Source organism: Mustela putorius, unplaced genomic scaffold, assembly GCF_011764305.1.
Source record: "Mustela putorius furo isolate JIRA1106 unplaced genomic scaffold, ASM1176430v1.1 tig00004039_pilon_pilon_pilon, whole genome shotgun sequence".
Lineage (NCBI taxonomy): Eukaryota > Metazoa > Chordata > Mammalia > Carnivora > Mustelidae > Mustela > Mustela putorius.
The window spans coordinates 1,468,259-1,489,259 of NW_025422174.1; the positions used below are offsets into that span (position 1 = coordinate 1,468,259).

General features: G+C 51.8%; 1 protein-coding gene across 1 annotated transcript; it reads left to right on the plus strand.

Moving 5' to 3' along the window:
- The first annotated feature begins 707 nt into the window (after positions 1 to 707).
- On the plus strand, positions 708 to 20,628 carry LOC101687216 (eukaryotic translation initiation factor 3 subunit C). The gene is made up of 21 exons (XM_045072488.1): positions 708 to 835; positions 924 to 1,058; positions 2,641 to 2,706; positions 2,806 to 2,995; positions 3,574 to 3,699; positions 3,901 to 3,955; positions 4,077 to 4,186; positions 4,584 to 4,711; positions 10,904 to 11,063; positions 11,361 to 11,464; positions 11,918 to 12,059; positions 12,242 to 12,367; positions 12,705 to 12,798; positions 13,530 to 13,720; positions 13,914 to 14,138; positions 17,966 to 18,329; positions 19,572 to 19,731; positions 19,841 to 19,906; positions 19,995 to 20,082; positions 20,171 to 20,333; positions 20,431 to 20,628. Exons 2-21 carry the CDS (start codon positions 958 to 960, stop codon positions 20,511 to 20,513), a joined length of 2,742 nt encoding a protein of 913 aa, XP_044928423.1. The 5' UTR covers positions 708 to 835; positions 924 to 957; the 3' UTR covers positions 20,514 to 20,628.
- Positions 20,629 to 21,001: the final 373 nt, after the last annotated feature.

Genomic DNA, 21,001 nt, shown 5'->3' on the forward strand with positions numbered 1-21,001 from the left:
GTCATCTTTCTGTCATTTGGATCTCAACTCAAATGTCCCCTCTTCAGCGGCTCTGCCCTTATTCAAATTAATCTTCCTGGCTAACCCGTTACTTTCCGAAATTATCTGTTTATCTGATCATTTATGCCACTGCAACAGACTAGAGCTCCTTGCGAAGTCAGGGACCACTCTGTCTCACCCAGGGGAGCATTCAGTGTATACAAGGATGCATTCCTGCAGGCTCGCGCTGCAGGGCTGGTCCACCAGCATTTGGGGCACAAAGAGTGGATACCAGCTAGCCGTGCATTGCACGTTTATTTTGCACCCGGCACTGCCCTAAATGCTCCGCGTCTACGGAGTCATTTAATTCTGACACCCGCTGACGCAGGTGCTGGTGTGTTCATTTCGTCGTCGGGGAGGGCGCAGCACAGCGGGGTCACGAAATGTGCCCAAATTCACAGCAAGCGGCGGAGGCAGCATCTGAACCCCAAGTCGGATCTGAAGTTCGCTCTGAGCCTAGCTCCAAACCCTAGCCGCTCATCTTTGAGCGAAGCCGACTCCTCGCCCTGACCCTCCGCTCCCGCAGGTCGCGGGCGCGGCCGCGTGGAGACGCCGACCGCCGGCGCCGAGGCTCTCCAGGCTCGGCCCCGCCCACCGGCCCTGTCCCCGCCCCCGCGAGGGGCGGAGACCACGGGACGTGCCGTCGCGGACGTCGTTCGTCAGCGTCTCCCGGAAGTGACGCGAGGGCCCGCCTCCCCCCCCTTCCGGCGTTTCCGGCGTTCCGGCCGCGCGGTGTGCCTCGCGAGCTCCGGCGGGGCGTGCTCCTGGGGCCTGGTCCTTGGGGGAGCGGACGCAGGTCGGGGTGCTTGTGGGGGCGATGGGCGGGGGCGGTCGGGAAGGGGCGACCTCGGCGCCTTCTTGTCGTGACGCCGGCTCTCCCGCAGGTCCGGCCGCGCGCCGCCCCTCAGCGCCGTCGCCATGTCGCGGTTCTTCACCACCGGCTCCGACAGCGAGTCCGAGTCGTCGCTGTCGGGGGAGGAGCTCGTGACCAAGCCCGTCGGGGGCAACTACGGCAAACAGTGAGCCCTCGGGGTGCGCGGGTCGCGGGCTCGGGGGGCCGCGCGGGGCCCGGGGGGCGGCGGCGGCGGCGGCGGCGGGACCGCGCTCCGAGGGCGCGGACAGTCGGAGGGACCGTGGGCGCCGGGGGCGGGCGCGGGGGCGGACGAGGCGTCGCGCGGGCGGGGCTGCGGGTCCGCTGCCCGTCGGCCTGCGCGTCCGCGGGCGCCGAAGCGCTCACTCGGTACCGGGCTCGGCTGGACGCGGCTCTGAAGCGCGGCCGCCTGGTCCTCTCGGCGGCGTCCGCACCGTCCTCTCTTCGGTACTCGCCTCAATGCCCGCCCTCGGGGCGCCCGGGGGGCTCCGTGGGTTCAGCGGCTGCCTTCGGCTCGAGGCATGACCCAGGGTGCTGGGGTCCAGCTCCGCGTGGGGCCCCCGTCCCTGCAGAGCTCGGCTAACCCTTGCTCCGCTGCTTGTGCGCGAGCTCCGTCCGTCAGTAAACAGCCCGGGGGCGCCCGGGGGGCTCGGTGGGTGGAGCCTCCGCCTTCCGCTCCGTCGTGATCCCAGGCTCCTGGGATCCGGCCCCGCACCGCGCTCTCTGCTCAGCGGGAGCCTTTAAAACAACAAACAAACAAACAACACATAACCGCCCTTCTCCTGTCTCTGTAAACTGGAATGCTTTGACCCTCGGAAACAGTGCGTGTTCCAGGAACTTCTTGCTATTGGCGCCTTTTCTGTATCCCGTGCCGCCGCTTAATCATGCGGATCAATACCACATGGGCTGGCCCAAATAGAGCTGTACAGTGCTGCCCCAATCAGAGAACCAACATCGCTTTTTCTAAAATAGGAAATAATTGGAAAATGAATGCCATGAAATGAGTGCAGATATGTTGCTATCTTAATGTTGTCTGTCTTCTTTCTTTCCCTCTTTTTAAAGATTTTGTTTATTTATTTGACAGACACAGATCCCAAGTACACAGAGGCAGGCCGGGGGTGGGGGGAGCAGGCTCCGTGCTAAGCAGAGCCCGATGCGGGGCTCCATCCCAGGACCCCGAGATCATGACCTGAGCCAAAAGCAGAGGCTTAACCCACTGAGCCACCCAACTGCCCCTAGTCTCTCCTTTTTAAAGAAAAATGCCAATAATAGAAGTTCTAAAGCCATTAGGACTTTCTCTTGACCCTTGGCTTCTCACACACTCTGGGAACCATTGGTTTCTATGATCGAATTCAAGTACCACCTTCTTAAAGCCTTTTCCATTCTAGCTGAAGTACCCTTTTTTCTGGACTTCTTTTAGTACTTAGTACTTGTGTTTTCATGTAATTAGTTTTCTGACCTAGTAAGTAAATACCTGCTTTTATTTTTGTGACGGTGGAGATGGTTCTTTGTATGTGCGACAGTGTTTGGTAAAAGGGCACACATGAAGTAGGCGTAGATGATTGAGTTGTGTATGACGAGGTTTTGAAGAGGAAGCATCGAGGCTGAGCATCAAGTAGGATGGCCTGAGGAATTCCAGTCTCTCTGCCCCATCTGAGAAGAGAACTAGAGACCACCTGAAAAGACTAGAGCAAGGAAGAGCAGTTCATGGTCTCTGTTTCTTCAAATAGGCCCTTGTTGCTGAGTGAGGATGAAGAAGATACCAAGAGAGTTGTCCGAAGTGCCAAGGACAAGAGGTGAGGCCATGGGGAGGCCAGACGGTGGGGAATCTGTAGCAGTGGGCGTTTTCTGGTGTTGGTGGGCATGTCCGATGTGGTTTTGGGCTCCCAACCCAGGTTTGAGGAGCTGACCAACCTCATCCGGACCATCCGTAATGCCATGAAGATTCGGGATGTCACAAAGTGCCTGGAAGAGTTTGAGCTCCTGGGAAAAGCATATGGGAAGGCCAAGAGCATTGTGGACAAGGAAGGTGTCCCCCGGTTCTATATCCGCATTCTGGCTGATCTGGAGGACTATCTTAATGAGGTGTGATTTCTGTGGATGAGGGAGGATCCGGAGGGGATTGTGGACCGGGGTCCTGCTCCTAACCCACTTTTGGGGGTCCAGTCTCCTCTTGCTGTACATACGGTACTTCCTGGGGCCTGAGAAAAAGAGGGGTGAAGCAAAGAGAGGGACATTTTTTGGCCAAGAACTGTAATCATACTTCTTTTCATAATCTTACTTGTGGTTTTTTTTTTTTTCTTTTGGTTACGATACACAAAGGATCTTTTTTTTTTTTTTTTTTTTTTTTTAAGATTTTTATTTACTTATTTGACCGAGATCACAGGTAAGGAGAGAGGCAGGCAGAGAGACAGGAGGAAGCAGGCTCCCTGCTGAGCAGAAAGCCTGATGCGGGGCTCGATCCCAGGACCCCAAGACCAGGAACCAAGCCGAAGGCTGAGGCTTTAACCCACTGAGCTACCTAGGTGCCCCACAAAGACGCTTTTAAAAACTAGTTAAATACAGTTGGACAGTACAGACGGTATACAGGTAGCAGGACTCGTGGCTGTGGCGAGGCCTGACGTCTCACATTCCCGGTTCTTTCTTCGTCTGCTGTCCTTCAGCTGTGGGAAGACAAGGAAGGGAAGAAGAAGATGAACAAGAACAATGCCAAGGCCCTGAGCACCCTGCGCCAGAAGATCCGAAAATACAACCGAGACTTTGAGTCCCACATCACAAATTACAAGCAGGTGGGGATGCCAGAGGCAGACTTTCTGGACTGGAGGGTCAGTGACCACCCCCACTAACCCTCCCACCCCCAGCACAACAGAAGGCCATTTGCAAATGGAAGGCGTGCCTGGAGGAGGAATCAGGGTGGAGGGGGAGGACGGTGTTTGAGGAGCGGTGTTTGGCAGGCGTCGTTAATGATTCTCACGTCTCCCTTGATTAAGAACCCTGAGCAGTCTGCAGACGAAGACGCCGAGAAGAATGAGGAGGACTCAGAAGGTGAGGGGTGGGGGCCCTCCCTGAGCAGGGTCTCTAGTGCACAGTGATTCTCTTGGCGTGCTTGGTCGCCCTCTGCCTCGCTCCTCACCACTCTGACTCTTCTCTGTCCGTCCCGCCCCAGGCTCGTCGGATGAGGATGAGGATGAGGATGGAGTCAGCGCTGCAGCTTTCCTGAAGAAGAAATCAGAAGCTCCTTCTGGAGAGAGTCGCAAATTCCTCAAAAAGATGGAGGTAAGAGCCAGGGCGGGACTACCAAGGGTGATTTGCCTGCCAGGGACCATTCTCAGGTTCCTGGAGAGAAGACGACTGACTCATAGAGTCCTAGGCTTGGGGGGGCACGGTTTAATGAAGTCTGGTTTGAGACGAGGCTTCGTCTTGGGTTAGAGCACGGAGCAACCCGGAACCTGGAGCACTGGATTCAGGGCCAGGGTCTGCCCCCCCAGGAGCTCTCTGTGCCTAGAGCAAGTCCTCACTTCTCTCTGGGGTTGGTGGTCCACTCCAGCTCATCACGTGCTGCTTCATGGATATGCTCTTGTTTTGCTCCTGAAAATCCCTGCAACTTGGGTCAGCAGGGAGACTAGTCAGTCTCCCCATCTTTTTCCTGCTGAGTCTCTCTTCCTTCTCTAAGGATGATGATGAGGATTCAGAAGATTCAGAAGACGACGAGGACTGGGACACAGGTTCCACGTCTTCTGATTCTGACTCAGAGGAGGAAGAAGGGAAGCAGACCGTGCTGGCCTCACGATTCCTGAAAAAGTAAGAAATCAGTGGTGACAAGGGCCACAGTGGGAAGCCACTGGAGGGTGATGGCTTCTTCCTTGCAGTGTTTTTGGGTTGTCCGGGCCGACAGAGGGGTCTTGGGCAAGTATGTGGGGTGGCGGTGGTCACAAAACTAGTGTGTCCTGAGGATGGAATTTGAGGGTCCCGATGTCTTTAACCGTGAGAGGACTCACCATACATGCGGTGTAAATAAGTGTCTTTCTGGCACTAGCTAGCTGCGCACGGTGTCGGACAGTCTGCTTTCCTTCTCGTCTTCCTTTTTCTCGTCTGGAGTCAGGGTTACCTGCCCCTGGCTGCAGGGAGAGCTGAGAGTGGTATGTAGGGCAGCAGCTCAGCCCAGGACCGGCCGGCGGTGTGGCTGCTCTTCTCAGCTTTCCGGGAACACTCTGGGAGCGGGGCAGGAGTCTCGCTCTGGTTCCAGCCCTTAGTCCTTCAGTAGCCGGACAGCTTTGCTGAGTTACTTCGCCCTCATCAGGGTCTTCCGTGTCTTCCTTTGGAGTCGGGTGAGGCCTGCCCCTGTGTGCCCCACAGCGGTCCAGTATCAAATCCATTGATAACGGTGCCGCTGCTTATGGGAGCTGTTGCTGTTGTGGGGGTTGCGGTCCTGCTTTCAAAAGTTGGGGTTCCGTTGCTTCAGAAGGTCGTGAGTTCCCTGGCCCTAGAAAGGACTAGGCAAAGGCATTTTGTTGAAAAGCCTTTTTTATTTTGTGCTTCACTTGACTGGTAAAGCCCAGGAAGCAGATGTATCTGACGAATGTGTGTTTATAACGCCTCTGATGCCACATGTGTGGGGTTTTTCCTCACACCCACCGGTTCTGCAACTCTGCGGACAGCAGCGTTGTGGGGGTGGCGTTCAACAGGCAGTTCAGTTCTGCGACAACCCAGAGTTAACCACAGGTTAAGGGCTTAGTCCTACGAGACTGCCGCCACCTCAGAAGCCAGTGGCAGGTCCCAAGTTCGGCTCCTGTACTTCTGACCAACCAGCTCTAGTTTCAGAGTTTCCACAACCCCCTCCTCAGTTTCAGTAGTTCACTAGAGCAACCCATGGAACTCGGGAAAGTTCTTTACTTGTGAAGGGTTCAACTCAGGAACAGCCAAGCGGGAGAGATGCGCAGGACAGCGTGTGGGGGAACAGGCCCAGAGCTTCCATTCCCTTTCCGGGTACCCACACTCCCCGCACCTCCGTGTGTTTCCACCAGCTGGGAAGCTTGCCAAACTCCATCGTTCAGGGATGTGTGTGGAGTTTTACTACACAGGCAGGAGTGAGTGAGTCCTTGCCCGTTGGCGATCAGCTCGGTCTCCAGGCCTTGCTTCCCGCCTACTGGTGGGGGGAGGCTGAAGGTCACAGACCTCCAGAACCCTGCCGTGGTCTTTCTGGCGGTCCACCCCCTCCCTTTCTCTGCGTAACCAGGATTCGCTTTCTATCTCTAGGTAAGTTTGCTTTTTCTAGAGTTTCATGTAAATGCAACCACACAGTTACTTGATTGGGAGGGATTTGGCTTTTTTCACTCAGAGTAATTAAGGTTAATCCTATCTTTTATTTTCTTTTTTTGTCACTCGCTGTTTTCTACTTTTTAAAAAAAAACTAACATATAATGTATTATTTGCCCCAGGGGTACAGGTCTGTGAATCGGCAGGCAGGCCCCACCGTAGCACAGACCCTCCCCAGTGAGCCACCCTCTCCCTCCCCAACCCTCAGTTTGTTTTGTGAGATTAAGTCTCATGGTGTGTCCCCCTCCCGATCCCATCTTGTTCCATTTTTTCCTTCCCTGCCCCCCCACAGCGCCCTGCCCTGCTTCTCAAATTACTTTTTTCTACTTTTTAAACCATTTCTAGATTGTATACTTTTTTCTTCTCTTACTCATTGTGGTTCCCTCCACAGGTTTGGTAGTTATATTTTATCCTTTTAGAGATTACCCTTGATTTATATTTTTAGCCTGTGAAATTTTATTTTGTATACCTAATCAAAAAAATGTAAAATTAGGTTGAGTTAGAATTTCAGTTGACAGAAGTTGGGTTAACCTTGGGATCCTCAAAGGTCTTTGACATTGCGTTTGAGTTTATGTCAACGAATAATTCAGAGACACTATTTCTTACATGAGTCACAAGACCAGTTTTTAAGGTTGATTTCCAGCCAAGATGAAAGCAAGATTTATATAAAAGGAAAAAGAACAAGGAGAGAGAAATCACAGATGGTATGGGAACAGTGAATTTTGATTGCACGTTTTTTTTCTCATTAGCTATCTAAGCCAACCAGGGTTGGTGTTAGTTGTTAATGGGTTTTCTAGAAGCATGACCGTCTGTTTCCATAATGTCTGCCAGGATCCTTTTTCAGCATCTCCATAGTAAATCAGTCTCTACCCTTTTCCTCATCAGATTTTCTCAGCTTTCGTTTTTTGGTTAAAACAAGCACCTAAAGGAATGAGTTTAAACCAAGAGCTTCTGTCTCTTTTTGGTGTACAGTAAGGCTGTCTAGCAACATTAAGGCACCTGGACATTAGGTAGTAGGTTTGGCAGAAAATAGAAGGCCAATCACAGATACTATCAGAAACCTTTAGTCTATGTTCTATTTAGTTTTTGAATCAGGATATGCCTATCTATGGGAATGCCTTAGAGAATCAGTTAACTTTTAAATGAAATGGATTTTTTTCCTTTTTTCAAGTGGCTTTTTTCTTTAGCACCCAAGCCTGGGGGAGTGGCAAAGGGAGAGGGAGAAGCTTAACTCCCTGCCAAGCTTGATCCCAGGATTCCAGGATCATGACCGGAGCCAAAGGCAGTTGCTTAACCAACTGAGCCACCCAGGAGCCCCTCAAGTAGCTTTTTTCTTAATTGACATACTTTTCCAAGGTATCCAAATACAGTCAGATGTTCTTCATTGTACATCTTCATTATTGTCTTGGCTGGCTTTATTACAGTTTTTATTTAGGGTTAACTAATTTTTAGCTAAGGAAGTTATTAATGTGAGTTTGGGGCTAAAATGTTGATTCAACTTGCTATACGGACAGTAGAGGTAAATCACATCACCTCTGATCGGACATTAATGTTTCCAGTGTTTCCTGTCGTTGGGGTAGGAAGTCTGATTTTCTTAAGATTTTATTTATTTATTTGACAGAGATCACAAGTAGGCAGAGAGGCAGGCAGAGTGAGGGGGGGAGGCAGGCTCCCTGCTGAGCAGAGAGCCCGATGCGGGGCTCGATCCCAGGACCCTGAGATCATGACCTGAGCTGAAGGCAGAGGCTTAACCCACTGAGCCACCCAGGTGTCCCTGGGGTAGGAAGTCTTAACTACAATCTGATGAAATCTAGTGTCTTGGATCCCTTCTGATAAATGACCATGTTATTCTCTTCATCGAATGTGAGTGTTGGGTCACCACCTTGGGTGTTCTGAGGGTGAAATCTGAAGCCGGCGGCTGTACGTGGAGGGCAGGGAGAGACCAAAGAAAGAGGCAGATGTCTCCACGTGGGCAGCGGCAGGTTCAGCGGCAGGTTCTGTAAGCAAGGGAGCTAACAGGCGAGACTTGTCTTGGAAGGTGCCAAGGCTAGTCCATCTCTGCACCCGCCACAGGAATCATACAAGTTTATACAGAGCTCTTAATGGGATAGCGTCACATATACAGTCCAGAAGTCTGGTCTTAACACGTTACTCACAGGGCTGTGTTCTTGAACCGGCCCCCAGAGTGGGAATGGTGGGGAGAAGGTGAGGGGTCTCCCGTTAGCCGGGGTCAGCTCAAGGGTCACCCGGCAGTTATGTGCTCTCGATGCCCTTCACCAGCGAACTGTCATGATTTTTTTGAGACTGAGATAATATTTAACTGTTGATACAGTGAGCAAGGTTCTTTTGAAACTTCGGTAATATTTAACTGCCGATAATGTCGACAGTGGAGAAAAAAAGGCAAAAAAGATTACTGCAAAAGGAGCGAAAGAGAAGGAAGACACATAATTTTAAAATGTAAGTCTGTTTTCTTGGTTATGAGCCTTGATTTGAAGGTGTGTTGGAGGCAGTCATATACCCCCAGTAGCATGACTGTGGGATTTCACAGACATGCTGCCCACTTCTAAGAGTCACTGGCTTCTGAAGGCGAAGGGGTGTGTGTGTGTGCGTGTGTGTGTGAGAGAGAGAGAGAGCGCGCCTCAGAATGAATCTGGTGGGACTGGATGTCCGGACTGTTAGGATCCTAAGCAAGAGCGCATAGGGACTCTAGTTCAGTAGTTGTTAAGAGGGTGTGGAATGATCCCTTCCAGCGTAGTTTTAGGGCTGACTTATGTTGGTGTCTCTTAATACCTTTTGACTCCTGGCTTCGTATTTAAAAAGAAGCGTAGTTGGTGATACCCCGTTGGTGAAGTAGCTTGCGTCAGTTGGATTTATAACCGAGAGAGCATAAACATTAGTTCTCTAATTCCTAACAAGATGTGAATATACAAAGGTATAATGTTTCATAGCAGAGAGGTCAAGCCAATTTGTCTTCCAACTAGAATTTCATCGGGTGAGAGGGGCCCCTGGCTGTCTCAGTGGATGGAGCATGCAACTCTTGATCTCGGGGTTATGAGTTCGAGCCCCATGTTGGGTGTAGAGATTACTTAAAAATGAAATCTTTATTAAAAAAAAGTGGGGGGGATTTCATAGGTTGAGAGTTCATTGTGTTTTTGAAGTGTTAATCCTAATATGCTTAGGGCTAGGAGTAAAATTTTAGGCCTGGAAAGTTCTTTTGAAATTTAAGCAACATTGATTTTAAAGTAGCATTATGTTTTTGGGTTAGTTTTTTTTTTTTTAAGATTTTATTTATTTATTTGTCAGAGAGAGAGCACAAACAGGCAGAGTGGCAGGCAGAGGCTGAGAGAGAAGCAGGCTCCCCACTGAGCAAGGAGCCCGATGTGAGACTTGATCCCAGGACTCTGGGATCATGACCTGAGCTGAAGGCAGCGGATTAACCTACTGAGCCACCCAGGCGTCCCATAAAATACCATCATGTTTTTTGATATGACCAAGAGTTTTCAGTTTAATGAACATAGTTTGTGTGTTTGCAAAGGATTTTACCTCTAAGGGAGCTTTTGTCATTAAACAGAGCGCGCTGCTGTGGTACAGGGAGAAGCCTGCAGCTCCCACGTGCTGGCGTCCGTTAGCAGGCACGAAAGGGGTCCCTTCGGCAGGTTTCTAAATTACTACTAAAATAGTCAGATCTTTTTTTAAAATTAATTAATTATTTATTTTTAGAAAATTTTTTTTTTAAGACTTTATTTATTTATTTGACAGAGAGAGATCACAGGTAGGCAGAGAGGCAGGCAGAGAGAGAGGAGGAAGCAGGCTCCCTGCCAAGCAGAGAGCCCGATGCGGGACTCGATCCCAGGACCCTGAGATCATGACCTGAGCCGAAGGCAGCGGCTTAACCCACTGAGCCACCCAGGCGCCCCAAAAACAGTCAGATCTTTTAAGCAGTTAAAATGAAAGGTGTTTGTAGATATTTAAGTGGCAGTTGAAGAGAAATATAATTTTAGTATTTGTTAAGTTTGGAAAGATTTGTTCATCGGTGTCTATGAAAGATTGAGATGATTTGTTTCTGTTGTTGGGCTTATATTTCCTTACATAGTATTAAAATGTGGAGATGGTTTCAGACACCAAGAGGCCTGAGACCGCTTTGGGATAGCCAGTGGTCTTTTTTGCTTTTTTGGGGGAATTCTGTTGTCTTGAACAGTTGTTTTTTAAATTCAGAATTTAGTTTAATTCTCATCAGTGGGGAGCATTCAGTCTGGGAACAGCAAATATTTTTACGCTAATTGCAAACTGGTTAGTTGTTGGCTAGTGAGAAGATTAGGTAGAGCAACTAGTCTTAAAGAACAACACTGTGTCATGGATACAGTTTCCTCCGGGAGACCTGGGAAGTCAGCTGTGGGGTGACAGGGCGGGCTGGCCACACCGACCGGGCTGGCCCCTCTACCTTATTAGACCAGGAAGGTTTTCTTAGCATGATGTGGTCCCAGGCCTTGGTTGGCTCTCGGCCGGCCCCACATGCTTGGTCGTCCTTGCTTTGGCTGTGGTTGCGGTTCACTTGCGTTCACTCTCATCGACTATAACTTGAACCCAGGGCTTGATGGAGAGAAAAAGAGAAGTTCGTGAGAAGCAGCAGCCTCCGAGGTAGAGTGGGCTGGCCTTTCATCTTCTCCCTGCTGGCAGGGCTCCCGCCACAGAAGAGGACAAGAAGGCGGCTGAGAAGAAGCGGGAGGACAAAGCCAAGAAGAAGCACGATAGGAAATCCAAGCGCCTGGAGGAGGAGGAGGAGGACAACGAAGGCGGGGAGTGGGAAAGGGTCCGCGGCGGCGCGCCGCTCGCTAAGGTACAGGCGGCGGTGTTCCGTGTGTTCCGTGTGTTCCGGGTGTTCCGGGTGTTCCGTGCGTTTTCGCGGTTGCCTTTTTTTTTAAAGGATTTCTTTGAGAGGGCATGCGCATGCGCTTGAGTGGGGAGGGGCACAGGAGAGAATCCAGCAGACTCCGTGTTGAGTGCGGAGCCCAGTGCAGGATTAAAATGAATTGGGAAACCATTGGAGGAGCACACGGGGCCCCCCTGGTTGGTTTGGGAGAAGAGTGAAGGCGAGAATGGGTCAGCTTGACATGATAGGACATGTGTTACCCAGGAGAAGCCAAAAATGTTTGCCAAGGGAACCGAGATCACGCACGCTGTCGTCATCAAGAAGCTGAATGAGATCTTGCAGGCGCGAGGCAAGAAGGGGACAGATCGGTGAGATTCGCGGGCCGGGACTGTGGGGTCGTGGGCTGAATGCTCTTTTTCTCTAAGACGTGCATGGAGGTTGATGGGGAAATAGCACTGTCTGGGAAGATCTGTGTGTGGTTGCCATTGAAGGAGTGGTGTCCTTGGAACATACCAGTCGGCTCTGTACTCTCCCTTTGATCTTAAACCAGTCACTTAAACTTTGGGGATTACTTTCCCATATGCAGAATGGGAATACTCACTTTCTTTAATTATTTGGTAACTGGAGGGGATAGCAGGTTGTTAGCATTATTGATGCTTCTGTTTGGAATTTATAAAGGAGAAGCAGGTAGGCAGGTGGTGAGGATAGTGGGGTAGTGGGAATGACCGCTGCCCTTGCTTGTCTAAAGAGGGCACGCTCTGTGACAGGATGAGGTTTTTTGATTTGTCTCTGATGCCTCGCACCTTTCTGTTCCCCCCCAGGGCAGCCCAGATTGAACTGCTGCAGCTGCTGGTACAGATCGCGTCTGAAAACAACCTGGGAGAGGGTGTTATAGTCAAGATCAAGTTCAATATCATCGCCTCTCTCTATGACTACAACCCAAACCTGGCCACGTACATGAAGGTGAGGCCGATGAAGAGGAGCGTCCCGGAGCTGAGCTAGTGGGGGGAGGGGTCCGGCCTGGTGCCTTAAAACTCAAGGGCTGTGGAAGCAGTCTTGGTAGTTGAAGGCCCCATGGATTCCTGGTGAAGAGTCTCTGCTTTTGCCACCTTCACGCCTCTGACTGCCATCTGCTCTCTTGACAGCCTGAGATGTGGCAGAAGTGCCTGGACTGCATCAATGAGCTGATGGACATCCTGTTTGCAAACCCCAACATCTTCGTTGGAGAGAACATTCTGGAGGAGAGTGAGAACCTGCACAATGTTGACCAGGTAAAGACCTAAATTGGCGAGGGGTCGGGGGGTAGTACCTGGGTGGCTCAGAGGGTTAAGCATCTGCCTTCAGCTCGGGTCATGATCTCCGGGTCCTGGGATCGAGGCCTACATTGGGTTCCCAGCTCAGCAGGGTCTGCTTCTCCCTCCGCCTCTCCCTCTGCTTAGGTCTGTCTCTCTCAAATGAACAAATAAAACCTTTAAAAAAAAGAGAGAAATCGGAGGCTAATTGGAGGTGTACGTTGTCTGCTGATGAAGGCTTAGTCGAAACAGAAGGGTCGCAGTCTGGCACTGATTCTGGGTTAATTTATTTGCTCCTCCTTGCCTTCTTGTTCAGCCACTGCGTGTCCGTGGCTGTATCCTAACCCTCGTGGAACGAATGGATGAAGAATTTACCAAAATAATGCAAAATACTGATCCTCACTCCCAAGGTAAGCTTGGGCAAGCGTGGGCATCGGTGAGAGGGAAGGTGCAGGGAATGAAACTCAGGGTTTCGCTGACAGTGTCTAGGGGCCAGCCCTTGCCTTGCCCCAGCATTCACATGAAGGGCCTGGGAAGATGCTAGGCCCCATTCCCATAGCTTCTGATTCAGTGGGGCGGGGGTGGGGGTCCCCTAAATTTGGCATTTCTTACACGTTCCCTGGTGATGTTGCTGTTTGTGGACTATACTTTGAGAATTGTTGGGGTTTGGCCTGAGTCCACTTTGCTTGTTTGGCTTGGATCAGAGGCACTTGGGTTGGGGGTATGAATGCCCGCACATGCCATCAGGGTAGAGTGATGGACAAGGCAGCCAGAGGCTGGAGCTTATATTTTGGTTCTGGAGAGAGACAGTTAAACAAGCAGATAAAACGAGGCAATTAACAGATAATGTGAAGTGTGCGTTAGGAATTTGAATAGGGACCTGTGTTAGAGATGGGATGGCCGCTGTGGACAGTGCTCGAAGGAAGCATCTTAAGGTGGGGCCCTTTGAAGTAAGATCTGAATGAGGAGGGGGAGGTAGCAGATCTCACCGGACAGGAACAGAAAGTGGGTGTCCGGGGAAGGGATGGTGTCTTCAGGGCACAGTGAGGACACGGCTGGTGGGTACTGAAGGTGCATGGAGGTAGGCGGCTTGATGGGGGCAGCCAGGTGCCTGCTGAGCCGGGGGGGCTCTCCCTGCCAGAGTACGTGGAGCACCTGAAGGACGAGGCGCAGGTGTGCGCCATCATCGAGCGGGTGCAGCGCTACCTGGAGGAGAAGGGCACCACCGAGGAGATCTGTCGCGTCTACTTGAGGCGCATCCTGCACACCTACTACAAGTTTGATTACAAAGCTCACCAGCGGCAGCTCACCCCCCCTGAGGGCTCCTCAAAGGTGAGTCTTGTGGACTGGTCCCAGAGGAGAGGGAGGTGTCCGTGCCCATGTAACAGCGGATCTGACTCCTGGGAACGCTCGGAGGCAGAGCGGGGAGGGGCGCGGGGAGGGCCGGGAGCCAGGCCGGACAGAGCTGAAGCCTGAGCCGCAGTCTCTGCCGAGTCTCCCAGCGGCCCCCTGCCCCGCCCCCCAGTCTGAGCAAGACCAGGCAGAGAACGAGGGTGAGGACTCGGCCGTGCTGATGGAGAGGCTGTGCAAGTACATCTACGCCAAGGACCGCACGGACCGCATCCGCACGTGCGCCATCCTCTGCCACATCTACCACCACGCCCTGCACTCGCGCTGGTACCAGGCCCGGGACCTCATGCTCATGAGCCACCTGCAGGACAACATCCAGCACGCCGACCCGCCGGTGCAGGTAGCATGGGGATGGGCCGCTCTGGCCCTGGTGGCCAAGGGAAGACCGGGCCGGGCCCCTGTCCTGGGGGCATACTGGCTCAACCGGGTTAGCTACCTGTCTGGCTGGTGGAGAAGTGAGCGGAACCCAGATGCCCGCCATCTCTGATCCTCCTGCCCGCTCGCATGTGGGGGCCTGTTCTGACGCCCCTGGAGGCCTCTGGGTGGAGGTTAGGGTTTGGCTCATGTTTATGATCCCTACTGTGTGTCTAGTTGAGGAACACAAGAGAACTCGCTCTTTAGAAGGTGAGAGAAATCTTAACAAGTTGTTAAACTAAGGAAAGCACGGGCCTAGGTGCAGTGCGGTGTGTTGGGACAGGACTGTGGGACCGCTGGCTGTTGTGGCAGTGCGGGGGCGACGTTGTCACATCGGAGCGTTGCAGCCGCGCCAATAGGCAGGTGCTGTAAATGCATTTGGAACAATGAAACAGTCTTGGTGTGTCGAATAGTACATGTTAACCTGCAAATCTGAGGGGCACCCACGCGATGGCATTCGAATTTGTCCCGTCTTGGTCCTGTGCATGGATTTATCTCAAGTTCCTGATCTCTCTTCCTCTTGAGGCTCCTGGTCCCCTTCCAGTGTGGGGCTGTCATACCAGCTGTGCGTTTTCTCTGGGTGAATGGTTAAGAGTAGGATCAAAGTGTAGGTGTGGGTCCGGTTTCATAAGAAACCCCAAAATGGTTACATCACTTTACACTCCTCCGGACCGTGTGCGTGTTTACTCTTTGTTGATACCTGGCGCTGTCGATCTTTCTAATTGAAGCCACGTTGGTTGTTGAATGGTGTCTCCTGTGGTGTTGGTTCCTAGTCCCTGATAACCCCTGAAACCGACCACTTTTTATTATAATCTGACGTTTGTCAGACAAAAGTTTTTCAAATATTTTTTTCTTGTGTGTGTTCTGCCTATTCATTTTTAACACCATGTCTGGTGGTATAGTCTAATATAACAGTTTTTTCTTTCATGCTTATTATTTTTGGGGTCTTAGCTAAAGAAACTTCAATAATTCATGAAGATACTTTTGTTCTGTTCTGTTCCTTTCATTCATCTCTGTGTCTTTGTGCCAGTCCCACACTGGCTTGATGACTGACTGTGAGTCTTGAAGTCAGGGAGTAGGAGTCCTTCCACCTGGTTTTTTTCTAAGAATTCTCACATAAATTTTAGAATTTTCTTGTCATTCTCTACAAAAATGCCTACTGGAATTCTGTGGACTCTGTAAATCAGTTTTGAGAGGATTAACGTCTTAAAGTCTTACGTCTTATTTCATTTTGAATTTCTCTCTGCAGTATTCTGTGGTTTTCATTGTTCAGGTATTAACATTTTTTCAGAAATTATTCCTCAGAGGTCGTCTTGTCAGTTAAGCACCGACTCTTGATTTTGGCTCCAGTCATGATCTCAGGGTCATGAGATGGAGCCCTGCACTGGGCTTCGCGCTGGGTGTGAAGCCTGCTTAAGATTCTCTCTCCGCCTGGGTGGCTCAGTGGGTTAAGCCTCTGCCTTCGGCTCGGTCATGATCTTGGGGACCTGGGATCGAGCCCTGTATTGGGCTCTCTGTTCAGTGGGGAACCTGCTTCCCTGCCCCGCGCACCCTACCCTCGTCTGCTTCTCTGCCTACTTGTGATCTCTCTTCTTTTCTCTGTCAAATCAATAAATAAAATCTTTAAAAAAATAAAATAGGGGCGCCTGGGTGGCTGGGTGGGTTAAGTCTCTGCCTTCGGCTCAGGTCATGATCTCGGGGTCCTGGGATCGAGTCCCGCTTCGGGCTCTCTGCTCAGCAGGGAGCCTGCTTCTCCTCTCTCTCTGTCTGCCTCTCTGCCTATTTGTGATCTATCTCTCTGTCAAATCAATAAATAAAATCTTTAAAAAAATAAAATTAAACAAATAAATAAATAAAATAAAAAATTCTCTCTCCCTCTTCCACTGTCCCCTTCCTCCACCCCCACTTTCTCTGTTTCTCTACAAAAAAAAGAAAAAAATAAATTATTCCTGAATATTATGACTTCTACTGCTATTGTAAATGTTACTGTTTTTTTATCTCATTTTCAGTTGTTAATTACTGATATATAAAAATAGATTTCATTTTTGTATTTTGGCCTTGAATGCATCTGTTTTGCTAAATTCACTTGATCAGTTTAGCTTCTCTGCTGAAATTACCATGTCATTTGCATACAGACAGTTTTATTACTATACTAGTCTTTATGACTTCCCTTTTTTAAAAAAAATTTTTTTTAAGTTTTTATTCATTTATTTGAGAGAGAGAGCGCGTGCGCACAGGCGGGAGAGAGGGGCCGGATAGGGAGAAGCAGGCTCCCCGCTGAGCTGGGAGCCCCGTGCAGGGCTTGATCCCGGGACCCTGAGATCATGACCTGAGCCAGAGGCAGAGGCTTAACGACTGAGCCCCCCAGGCGCCCTTCTGTTTTTCTTTCCTTCTTGCCACTTTGCCATCACTCAGATCTCCAGTATGTAGTGCTTCACAGAGGTAGCGAGAGCAGGCATCTTGCCTTGTCCCCAGTCTTAGGGAAGTGGTCAGCATTTTACCCTGGAGTGTAAGGTTAGCTGCAGTACTTTCGTAGATGCACTTTCTCAGATTGATGAAGTTCTCTTCTGATCCTAGTTAACGGAGAATTTTTGTCCTAAAATAGATGTTGAATTTTACTTAGAGCTTTTTCTGCATCAACTGAAATGATGCAGTTTTTTCTCCTTTACTGTGTTCAGATGGTGAGTAACCATGATTTTGGATTTTTGTATCTGCTTTTCATTCCAGAGATATGGCCTGTTTGATCATGATCTGTTATCTCTGTTCGATACAGTCGGATTTTGTGTGCTAATGTTTTTTCAGGCTCTTTGTCTCTGGGTTCAGGACTGGTACTGACCTGTATACTTTTATTGTCATCAATAAAGACTTTATCCACCCCCCCATTTATACTACTTAAAATCTTCCCCTGTCTTCATGAGTGGCAGGTCCATATTTTCAGTTGCCTCGGCCAGAAACCTCAGTCAAACTCCATTTCTTGTTTTTCTCCGACGTCCGTCGTCTGATCCCCGCCCGCGCCACCTGTGCTCGGAGTCCGCACCTAACCGCTTCCCGGCTCCGCTGCTGCCCTCTGGTCAGAGCCACCGTCCTCTTCCGGTCTCTGCTTCTCTCTTCCTTCAGGCTGTTCCTAATGCAGCAGCCAGGCTTAACGCTGTTAACTCAGATGATACTTACTTTCTCAAAACCTTCCCATGGGCTCCCATCCTAGAAGCATCCCCGTGGCTTACGGGGCCGCGTGCTTGCCTGTCCGGTTCATGCTCACACCTTCACACTTGCAGCCGGATGGCTCTCCTGGTCCCTTGAGTGCGCCTGGCACGGTTTTCCACAGGAGCCTTTTTGCATTGACTTTTCCTTTTTTCTAGAATACTCTTCTTCCAGATACCTGCATGACTTGGTCCCTTTTTTTCTGTCAGGTGTTTATTTAAACTCACTCCCCTGAGAATGAGGCCTCCCCTAGTTACCCAGTATAAAATTGAGTTCCTGCCACCACCACACAGCTCCCTTCTCAGCTCGCTCCTCTGTTTTCTTTTTCTCCTTGGCGTGAGTCCCCTTCTGCATACTGGGGTTATTTTGTCGTCCGCCCCTTACCCCTAGCACGTCAGCTCCGTGGGAGGACGGGGACTTGTCAGTTTTGCTCTCTGTCCCAGCCCCAGCCTAGCGCTCGGGAGCCCGGGGGTGCTCGGCGCACATCTGCAGACCGGGTGGGCGGCTGGCCTTGTGGCGGCCCCCTCTGAGCCCCTTGCCCCTCGTTCGCAGATCCTGTACAACCGCACCATGGTGCAGCTGGGCATCTGTGCTTTCCGCCAAGGCCTGACCAAGGACGCGCACAACGCCCTGCTGGACATCCAGTCGAGCGGCCGGGCCAAGGAGCTGCTGGGCCAGGGGCTGCTGCTGCGCAGCCTGCAGGAGCGCAACCAGGAGCAGGAGAAGGTGGAGCGGCGCCGGCAGGTGCCCTTCCACCTGCACATCAACCTGGAGCTGCTGGAGTGTGTCTACCTGGTGTCCGCCATGCTCCTGGAGATCCCGTACATGGCCGCGCACGAGAGCGACGCCCGCCGCCGCATGATCAGCAAGCAGTTCCATCACCAGCTGCGGGTGGGCGAGCGACAGCCCCTGCTGGGTGAGTGTGGGCCCTGCAGCGCCACGGACTTACTCACTCGCCCCTCGGTGCCTTGTCTTCATTTTCTTTTAAGATTTTATTTATTTATTTGAGAGAGAACATATGTGCACAAGCAGAGGGGGAAGGAGGTGGGGGGCAGATTCCCTGCTGAGCCTGGAGCCCTATGCGGCGCCCGATCCCAGCATCCTGGGACCACGATCTGAGCCAAAGGCAGGCATTTAACCAACGGAGCTACCCAGGTGCCCAGAGGCTTTGTTTTATGCTAATTGGAAAATTGAGAAAGTCTCTGTCTCACTGCAGTCCCTGCCTCTTTATGACTGCCAGGGATCAAAGGGCAGTTTCGGGTTCGAGTCTCTGCTACTTTTGGTTTTGTAGGGAAATAGTCTTTGAGCCTCTAACCTTGTCTCTTTTTAAAGTGACAGAGTAGAAGCTGATCGGAAGGGTTGTGTTCTCTTCCTCACGCTGACCCTCAGTCATACGTTACTCTCCGGGGCTGATCTGTTACACCTTGGAGCTTGCTCCCTGTGCTGGGACCTGCCGTGTTCATGTTTCTTGACGCCTGCCATCCATTCCATTCGTAAAGTTTTTTGCACTTTCGTTGTCTATCTGAACTCCAGTTACTCTTGCTTGCCGTGTTTTCTTTTCCTGTGTTGTGTTTTTAAAGAAAAACAAATTGAAGCAGTGATACACAGCTGTGGTTAAGTCATGAAGCGGGGGTATGAGAAGGAATGAAGTTTGGTAGATACAGTTCCAGCTGAGATACGAGAAAATTTTTTTAGGTTGGGGTGCCTGGGTGTCTCGGTTGGTTAAATGTGTCCCAACTCTTGATCTTAGCTCAGGTCTCGATATCAGAGTCCTGACTTCAGCCCCATGTTAGGCACCATGGGTGTGGAGCCTACTTTAAAAACAAGAAGGAAAGAAGAATTTTTTAGGTCTAGGGAAATGAACCTCTGAGGATAGACGCAATAATTGCTGTTGTTTTCAAGGGGCTCACCAATCCCCTGAAGCATGCCAGAGACGGATTTAGTCTAAATAAGTGTGTTTTGATAGTAAGTGATTTATACCATCACAGGGCTATTTACTGGAGAGCTGGAGAGTCCCAGTCCGGTTGGTTGCTCTCCTGTCCCTTGTTCCTCCTGGAGTGGCGCCTGAGGCGGGCGCTACGGTCCCGTGCTCCCCCGGGCCCTGCCCCCCCCCGGGCCCTGCTCCCCCTGGGCCCTGCCGTATTCCCAACCTTTTCAGGCCCTCCTGAGTCCATGAGGGAACACGTGGTTGCTGCCTCCAAGGCTATGAAGATGGGCGACTGGAAGACCTGCCACAGCTTCATCATCAACGAGAAGATGAACGGCAAAGTGTGGGACCTTTTCCCCGAAGCTGACAAAGTCCGAGCCATGCTGGTTCGGTGAGCAGAGAGGAGCGCCGGGGGGGGGCCGGGGGGGGGCCGTGGGGGGCGGGGAGGAAAAGGTCTCCTTCCCTGAGGATTCACCCCTTTACCCTCTCCTGCCCCACAGGAAGATTCAGGAGGAGTCACTGCGGACCTACCTCTTCACCTACAGCAGCGTCTATGACTCCATCAGGTAGGAGGGCCCTGAGGCGGCCGACGGGCCCCAGCCTTGTGGTCCCGGCTCCTGACTGCTCCCCGCTCTCTGCCTGCCTTCTCCCCAGCATGGAGACTCTGTCTGACATGTTTGAACTGGACCTGCCCACTGTGCACTCCATCATCAGCAAGATGATCATTAACGAGGAGTTGATGGTAAGGGCCAGGGCGGAAGACGGGCAGGTGCAGTCGTGGGGAATCGGGAGTGCCCATCGTCATGGCCGTCCTGCCTCGCTTCCACCAGGCCTCCCTGGACCAGCCGACGCAGACGGTGGTGATGCACCGCACCGAGCCCACCGCCCAGCAGAACCTGGCCCTGCAGCTGGCGGAGAAGCTGGGCAGCCTGGTGGAGAATAATGAGCGGGTGTTCGACCACAAGCAGGGCACCTACGGAGGCTACTTCCGAGGTCCGTGGTTCTGTTCCTCTGTTCTCCCAAGGTCCCGGCCCCCTTCCCGCCTCTTTGCGGTCACTCACGGCCTCCTCCCCTCCCCTCTCCCCTGCAGACCAGAAGGACGGCTACCGCAAGAACGAGGGCTACATGCGCCGGGGCGGCTACCGCCAGCAGCAGTCTCAGACGGCCTACTGATGGCCTCAGACGGCCTACTGATGGCCTCGCTCCTGTGCTTCCGGCCTCGCTCCTGTGCTTCCGGCCTCTCGGTCATAGCCCGCGCCCCGAGTTATTAAAGTTCTTAGAGTCGTTACCGTGCGTGCTCCTCTGCATGGCGCCACAGGGGTGGGTGGGACACAGGCGTTTGCGGATTCTGTTTCTGAGCTTCCACCACGTGGTAGGCCCAGGGCGCAGGATGCGGAGGGGACTTGAGGGAGCCTGCGGCTCTCTGCCTGGGACAGAAAATTGTAGTAGCACGTGAGAAGTTCTGCCAGGGCTTGGACGGCAGTGCGTGCATCGAAGTGAACTGCATAGACGTGGAGGAATGGGCAGCGGCTGTGTAGACGGGGTGTGACTGGAGGGTAAATCTCAGGAACACGTAATGGCGGCGGTGGCGGTAGGTGGTCCTTGCGGGGGCGGGCGGTTCTCCAGACGGGGCAAAGGGAGAGTCCGTGTCAGCCTGTGGG